Genomic DNA, 7,841 nt, shown 5'->3' with positions numbered 1-7,841 from the left:
TCAACTACATCAGTAGCTGAATCAGAAATTTCCCAGGGAGTTTGCAAAAGTTTTGCCTTACAGATTTCTTCCTGTAATATCAGACACGTTTCTTTGTTCTAGTCAAACCTCAGTAGTGGCAAATGCACACCAGGTGGAGCTGAGGGTACAGCTGTATTGATTTTTCCACCTGGAAATGTGTCATCAGCTAGGTGAGCAAGTAGTATTCAAGCCCTTAAGTAAAGATAGCAGCACAATGTGAAACAACTCCATTATAAGTAAATAAGTAAAAGTAGGGTTTCAAATATTTTGTCTACCACATTTGTATCAATGACTAAATTACACAAACACCTCTAAGTATAATCCAATACAATCAACAGCACCCCAACATCTTAATGTTATAGCTAGTCAAGGTGGAACTATTTCTAACTACTTTATATAAATGTATCACATTTTAAAAGATGAGTATATGGTCTGATTGAAATTTTTATTTTGAATTGTAACAAGTAAATATTGTTATCAAATACAGGTAGTGAAGTAAGATGTACTTTAGCCTAAAATGTAGTAGAGAGTAAAGTGACATTTAAAAACTTAAAGGTGTTCACTACAAGTCGCACAGTTCATTACAAGTCGCACAATGTGCTTTACATCAAAGTGTGTGCAGCAACCAGTAACATTTAATTTGATTTAATAAAGACAAAAAGCCACCCACCCACCTGAAGACAGTACAGAACCCACATGCAACCCACGGACACAAACATACACGGACACACGTGTATAGCAACAGGTAAAATATAACAAAGACAAGCTCAAATAATCTAAATTGATTGACTGATGCATTGATGTACCCTCCATAAACACCTGATCCCACGCAACCCATAATGCAACTTGATATTGCTTTTCATCAGACCCTTCCTGACTGGGTAACACCCACGTCTCTCAGACTCCACACCTCCAGTTTGTAAAGCAGCCATCATCAGGGTTCTATTCTCAGATTTCAGACACTAAGGTCCCTCCGGAGCCACAGATGACATTATCAGCTTCAACGTTTTTCACAGGCTTAGAAGTGACTTTTTTTTTTCTTTTTTTTTTTCTTTTTTTACATTTAATGCCAAATTCATGCTTTATACAATATCTGCACATAGCAACTACAGTATAGTTAAGGTTAGGGAAAGACTAATTAAAAGATGAACTGCACTTGTGTGACAAGACGCAAACCTCAGTCTCCTCTACAAAAGTCAGGCGTGCTACATACGAATACGATTCTACCACCCCAACCTTCACACCTTCCTTTGTGCCTCACTACATAGCACGCTACTTCCTGGTTTGGCACTGGACTTAAATACTGAAATGCGTAAAAGTTCAATATGAACTAGGACCATGGGCTGGTAAATTTGGTGCACTGCCCCTTTAAGTGAAGTAAAAGTACCTTAAAATTGTATTGAAGCACACTACAAATGTATGTTCCATCACTGGTGTGTCACCTATCCTTTCTTTCAGTGACACATTGATCATTTCATTGTTTTTGCAGTACCCCCTTCTTGTAACTTACTTTCAGTGGAAGCACAGTGGAAGCACATATCATCCTCAGCTCCATCAGTGGGCACAATTACAGAACTTTTTGTGCAGTATCATGACCTAAGTGTAAGTACAGACTCAGTGTGGGGGTTGTAGACAGGATTAGGACGACACACATACAGACTCACACACCCACCACCCCAGTGTGCTGCTATATCAGGCAGCCAGGCAGGGAGTCAGGGAGCAGTACCAGGGCTATTAGGACTCCCAGGGACCCTATCAATCTCCTCATTGATCCCCTCCTGCCTCGGCTCGTCCAGACAACTGAGAGGGTTTATACAGCTACTACGGGGAAGATCACGGAAATACTACAACAGGCAAGAGCACATGTAACACCAGAGGATGGACATGGAAAGAGTGGTACAAGAGCCATTTAGAAGAAGAGACAAAAAATGGTTGTGTTGGAATGGGGACGGTGGGTAAAGAGGACTGAGTATTCAGGCCCTGCCCATAAAAATACTTTTTATGGGCAGGCCCCTGCAGAGAGACACAGAGATTCAGAGAGGGAGTGAAAGTTTTTAAAGTTTACAGCCTTTCCCCCTTCCTTCCTCCTTCTTTCCAAGGCCTACTTACCTTTTCACTCAATTTCTCTCCTTCCTTTCTTTTCTTTATGACTGCAATTTAAGATCTCTTTTTCTTTCAACATACATGGCTCCAATTTGATATTTCTCTTTTATCTCCAACATGATTTTTTGAAAAGACACCATGAGTAAATGAGTGATACCCGAAACTTGAGGCTGAAGTGGAAAATCTCAACCACAATCCCCAGTGAAACCAGGCAGCCTGGAACTTTCAGTTACTTTTTTACTCCACATGATGCACCCACGGGGGCTGCTGTGGTTGAAGAAATTGATTGTTTTGGTTTTATATCTTAAATATTCCCTTATTAAATACTTTTTACCAAGCAGTGCTGCGGGTCTCTTGCTCACCAGCTACTGGCATTGGTGAAAGAAAATAATGCAACATTGCCCCCACTGGACTTCTCGTGGTACTACTACTACAAATGACCACTGTGTTAACTGACTATGCGCTGTATATATTACACGATCATCTAAACAATCAAATAATTGATATCCACCTACCCTGTGTGTGTCAGCTGTCCAGATTGGGTGACCTTATAGGTCTTAATGAGTGAACTTGTGTACTGCTGAGTGTGCAGTCTGACCCTGGTGTGTATTAATGACAGAGGGGATGGGAGGTCTTCATCAGAGTCCAGCTGATTAATAACCAGCCCTTCACTCCTTCCCTCAACTAATGGTTCGCTGTCTCACTCTGTCTATAATTATCACTCAATAATGAGGTCTAAAAGAAGGTGTGTGTGTGTGTGTGTGTGTGTGTGTGTGTGTGTGTGTGTGTGTGTGTGTGTGTGTGTGTGTGTGTGTGTGTGTGTGTGTGAAAGCAGCGAGCCCTTAATTTGGAGGCTTACAGGCTGCACATGTAGTAAACTGCACATTGAATTTATTATTTGTTTATATGCACCACCTGCAGTGGTGTAATGAATGAATCTATTCAAATACAAAAGTATAAACTGGAGGCTGGTTTACTTTTAAATTACATTTCTTGAGACTTTATACCCACTACAATTCAGACTTGACAGCTTTGGTTACAACATATGATGAACTTGAAAATGTGAGTAACGATTGTAAAATAAACTATCCAACAACATATCAGATTGTTAAAATTGGCTCCAACTACAAGAGTAATGTGTTACTTGCATATCAATGCATCAGCAATAATTATCCAATAATAATATTAGTGACATTTTTCTACACATACATTTTCCAGTAGTCCCAATGAAAATTGTTGACTGTACGTTTTATGGGTTATCCAAAGTAAAGAGGATAGTGTTGTTGTAGAGTATTTTAAAATAAAATTTTCCATTATTATTATTAATATTTTAAGTAGTTTTTCTTACTACGTTGACAGTAGAGACTGGACTGAAAATAAGACAAGAGAGTGCTGGGTAAGAATGTTTAACAAAGGTCCCCGGACCAGACCGGGTATGCGGTTCATGGTAGGTGACTAAAACTACAGACAGATGATGCTGTGATGATGTTACTGACTGGCAAAGTCAGTGGAAATGTTTGTGCAGATCCTTCCATACAGGGCACTGAATGGAGGTATATAGTATTAAAATTATGTAAATCAAATCCTATGGCAACTAAAGTCACCACATCTCAACACAATGATGAACACTGAGGACCAATATTTTTTAGAAAACTCTATCATAGTAAAGATTATACTTCTCTAACTAAGACTTCTCAAGTGTTCTTTTCCTTTGTTGTATCAGTATCTACATGGCTGGATACTATACATTACTATACAGCAAGGTTTTTGGAGAAATAATGTCAGCTACCCTGTTAATAATGGGAACTCTCACAATAGTGTCCAGTTAGTTTGTTTTTCTCTTTTCCCCACTTTGTGTGCGAAACAGGTGCATATCAGATCACCAACAGCTCCCTCTGTGGTCACAAAAGGCCCCAACACAACCCAATACAGTGATTTTATACACGAAATAATCCTCCAGAGAAATGAAGGAAAAACACTTTGAAATAGGATTTCTTTCTTATGGTGGATCTGTTATAATCACATAGACACAGAAATCCCCATGAGCAATAATGCATTCCTCAATGAAAATTACACTGGGAAATAGCTTGAACACGACTGGGATTATTGGCTGACCAGCCGCTCTATATGTGCAGCATATTGCATTGTCATGGTACTCTTGTTAGATTTTATAAATTTTCTCTTATAGATCAGCACTGAAGATAGAGTTGTCAGAAAGACTAACAGAGTAACAGAGCGCGTACTGTTGAAAGTACCACCGGCTGTTGAAGGAGTAGATCAACCACAACGATCTGCTTAACAATTATTTTTTGCCAATATTAACGCTCATTACTAATATAATTCCTGCCCATTAAGACGCTGATAATCTATCTGACATGGGCATCAGACACAGGGGTGTGTTAACATTGCTGTGGTGCAATATCTAGATACAAGCTGAGCTCAGGGTATTAACTCCACTGATAAGACTGATACGGTCTATGAAACCTTCACACACATTCATACACTGACAGCAGAGGCTACCATGCAAGATGCAAACTGCTTATCAGAAAAACACTAATAATTCAAATACATAATTTGGGGTTCAGTATCTTGCCCAGGGATCAAACCACCAATCTTCCAATTAGTGACCAACCCGCTATACCTCAAGTCACAGCGGCCCCTCAATTGTCATTTTTTTGTCTATAAACCCAAAGTATTTTGTTTCACTCTCACTCATCCTTCTGACCCCAGATTAATATTGTGTTAATATACAACCAAGGAGGCAGGAACATCCCAGCCACCTCCCCTTATGCCTGAAGAGGCAAAGCAATTTTCACAGACTCACACAACTTCAACTGCAGCTACGTTTGTTTGTTTATTTTAAAGCAAGTCCAAAATTGTCCCTGAACAGGTACGAAAAAGATTAAAGAACAAGACTCATTACATCCCTTCTGCCTGATTCCAGTGGTATCAAGACTTTTGAACTGACTTCTCTCAGAGGACAGGAAAAAGAAGAAAAAGGCACCTGGAAACACCAGTAAAGAAGCAACAAGCAAGTTAAATGATCATGAACATGAAGAAGCAACTGTGGTCCCTGGCCCGTCTGTTCCTGCCTGGTGTGGGATTTTTTTTGACCTGCATCGGGGCATATCTGGCGTCCCTGCAGACGGAGTACGGGTACAATTGCAGGGTCATCCATGCCTACATCATGATTTTGTTTGGCTTCCTGGCTGTGCTCATCGGAGTCTTCTGGAACATCTGCCACAGCATGAAGAGCAAGATGTACCAAAGAGGAGGACATGAACCGCACATCCAGGTCTACACTATTGAAAGGTAAGGTCACAGATACGCTTTAAAAATAGAAATAATAATAATAGTGGGAAAACATCCTATTGATTTGCACTGAAACACTAAATTGCAAAGCATCTAGGCAAGCTTTACAGAAAAAGGAATCAATATAATGTTTGTTTAGGGAAACAACCTGGTTTTGTAAAAAAAACACTTAAGCAATTTATTTCTATATAAGGGAATTACCATTGCAAAATGTTAAGTATAACTACTGAAAAAACCCAAATCAATTTAAGTTACCCTTCCTCTCCTCTCTTTCTTCAGAATTTCTTTTCAACTATTATCCCAACACATAGAGATATAAAATAATAGTAATGGTAGTGGTAATAATAAAAATATCAATGACAATGAATAATAGTGATTATAATGATAGCAATAATATTAATGATAGGACTATAATAATAATTTTAGCAGCAGATGTTGAGTACGCAGAAATACCTCGAAAGCAATGGAAGGTGAGAAGTTAGAGACTAGAAACCTCAAACTACAGGAGACGGAAGATGTCGAGTTAGTAACATGCATTAATGGGATAAGAATGCATCCAGATGGAGAGGGAGAAGAGGAGAGAGGATAGCAGCATAACTAAACGGCTTGAAGCTAACTGATTGTCATCTGCATAACAATGAAAGTTTATGAAGTGTTTCCTAATAATATTGACCTAAAAGAGTGAACAGATTTGGTCCAAGCACAGAACCTTGTGGAACTCCAATATATCGTCCCAAATGTATTGTATGTCTTTTCCTCTGCAGACCAAACTCCTCCCCTCCATCGTACGAGGAGTCCCAGGGCAGCCAGCAGTGTCCTGATACAGCCCCTGAGTTTGTGGTGGTGGTAGACGAGGTGGATGTGGTGATGAGTCTTGCTCCTCCTCTATACAGCCAGGACAGCTCGGAGGCTCCAGACTGCACATGGAGCTGGGAGCAGCCTCCTCGGTACAGCCAGGTAGAGCGTATTCAGCTGGAGGAGGTGGATGCAGACGAGTGGAGGGAGGCTTTGCCCGGACACTGAAGGAAGAAGGACTTATCCCCTGACTGGCTAACAGAAAAAGGAGGAATGAAGATTTTAGATTGACATCATTTCCTGATCGAGCTAAGAGGGAAAGCTCCAGAAAAATGAGAGATGCCTTGAAATGTGGTTGGATTTCTCAGCTACCAAATGATGGACGTGTTGACTTCACCTTTGCGCCATCAATCTACACCCGGTGCTCAACTTCTGGATTCTAATGTGTGTGCTGACCCTATGTTACCAGGCCAGTTTCAGCCTAGCGGTACAGCCTGTTGGGTTAAACTGTGGTTTTGTGTTGCTCAAATGGTTTTGTCTCTGGTATTCTAAAGCAAGGATGAGCTGAATGTTTGAGATGCAAAACTGGTTAGTGGTGTGACAAAAACTGAGGACAGTATTAATGCACTTAACTTACTTTTACCTGCACTGTAGTTCCTGTTTGTATGCTACTAAAATCAAACACTCCTGGATGTTTACAGATATAATACAACGGTTTGCAGTGAATGATGCTTATCCTGTTCAAGAGTGATTTGTGTTATGGAAAAATAACATCAGGTTGCTATATCTTTACTGTCTTTATACTGTAGTGTTTGTGTTCAAAATGTGTCTTTCTCAATATATAGCCAACCCTTGGTAGACTTGTTTTGCATTATAAATCATGATAATGTATTTTCACAGCCCTCTTCTTATAATACTGGCACATAAATGATTCTTTAAAAGTAAATCTTACCAGGCAGCTTTACATGATTGCAAAGTAGACAGAACCAACATTTGTATTTTTTAAACAACTCAGTTCAATATATATTTACTGGCTGATCCTACTTAAAAATATGCTCTCTTGATTGTGCTGATTGTGCTAAATGGAATTACATAACATGAAATAAGTTTAGGTTAATAAGAGAGAGGGGTAGACCACATGCAACACATTTTCCCAGTCTGACTTGGGATATTGGGATTTTAAATTATTATTTTTTTTATAAAAATGTCAAGGCAAGTCCCAGTTAGGTTGAAATGTTTGTTTACAAGGGAGACTGATATGAGATCAAAGTTGTAGAAAAAACAATGCAAAATTGGATAGAACAATGCTCAAATACACTACTAGAATAGGATCAAATTAGGATTCAACAATTTAGGAGGAGTCTGAATTGTTGAACCAGGTTATTCAAAGTTGCTGGAGCTGAACACATAAAGTCTTTCTTTCCAATCTCTGTCTACACATTAGGGACAGACCACACATAAATGTTTTAAGACCTGAGATAAAGATTGCAAGATGAAATTTGTGAAATAAGTTTGCCCAGAATGGCTTTATAAATAAAATTATGGACACAGAGCACAACAATGATAGAGTGAATTGAGCATATTATTAGTATAATAATATAGTATACTGT

The 7,841-nt window shown here is 39.2% G+C and overlaps 1 protein-coding gene across 1 annotated transcript; it reads left to right on the top strand.

The window, feature by feature from the left end:
* Nucleotides 1-5,170: 5,170 nt before the first annotated feature.
* Nucleotides 5,171-6,704, top strand: LOC119892394 (transmembrane protein 252-like). The gene is made up of 2 exons (XM_038704604.1): nt 5,171-5,436; nt 6,201-6,704. The coding sequence occupies exons 1-2, from the start codon at nt 5,171-5,173 to the stop codon at nt 6,457-6,459; spliced, it is 525 nt and encodes a 174-aa protein (XP_038560532.1). The 3' UTR covers nt 6,460-6,704.
* The last annotated feature ends 1,137 nt before the right edge of the window (nt 6,705-7,841 follow it).

Source organism: Micropterus salmoides, unplaced genomic scaffold (assembly GCF_014851395.1).
Source record: "Micropterus salmoides isolate LMB-PRFRI ecotype aquatic unplaced genomic scaffold, ASM1485139v1 Ms_hic_scaffold_7, whole genome shotgun sequence".
NCBI classification, from domain to species: Eukaryota; Metazoa; Chordata; class Actinopteri; order Centrarchiformes; family Centrarchidae; genus Micropterus; species Micropterus salmoides.
Note: the sequence above shows the minus strand (reverse complement) of the source record. Positions and strands in the feature narration are given on the sequence as shown.

What these genes read in the sequence shown, in the direction of transcription:
- LOC119892394 (XM_038704604.1), top strand. Translation starts at nt 5,171, where the DNA reads ATGAACATGAAGAAGCAACTGTGGTCCCTGGCCCGTCTGTTCCTGCCT. An exon ending in CAGGTCTACACTATTGAAAG is followed by an intron (nt 5,437 to 6,200) that starts GTAAGGTCACAG and finishes TTTCCTCTGCAG; the next exon opens with ACCAAACTCCTCCCCTCCAT.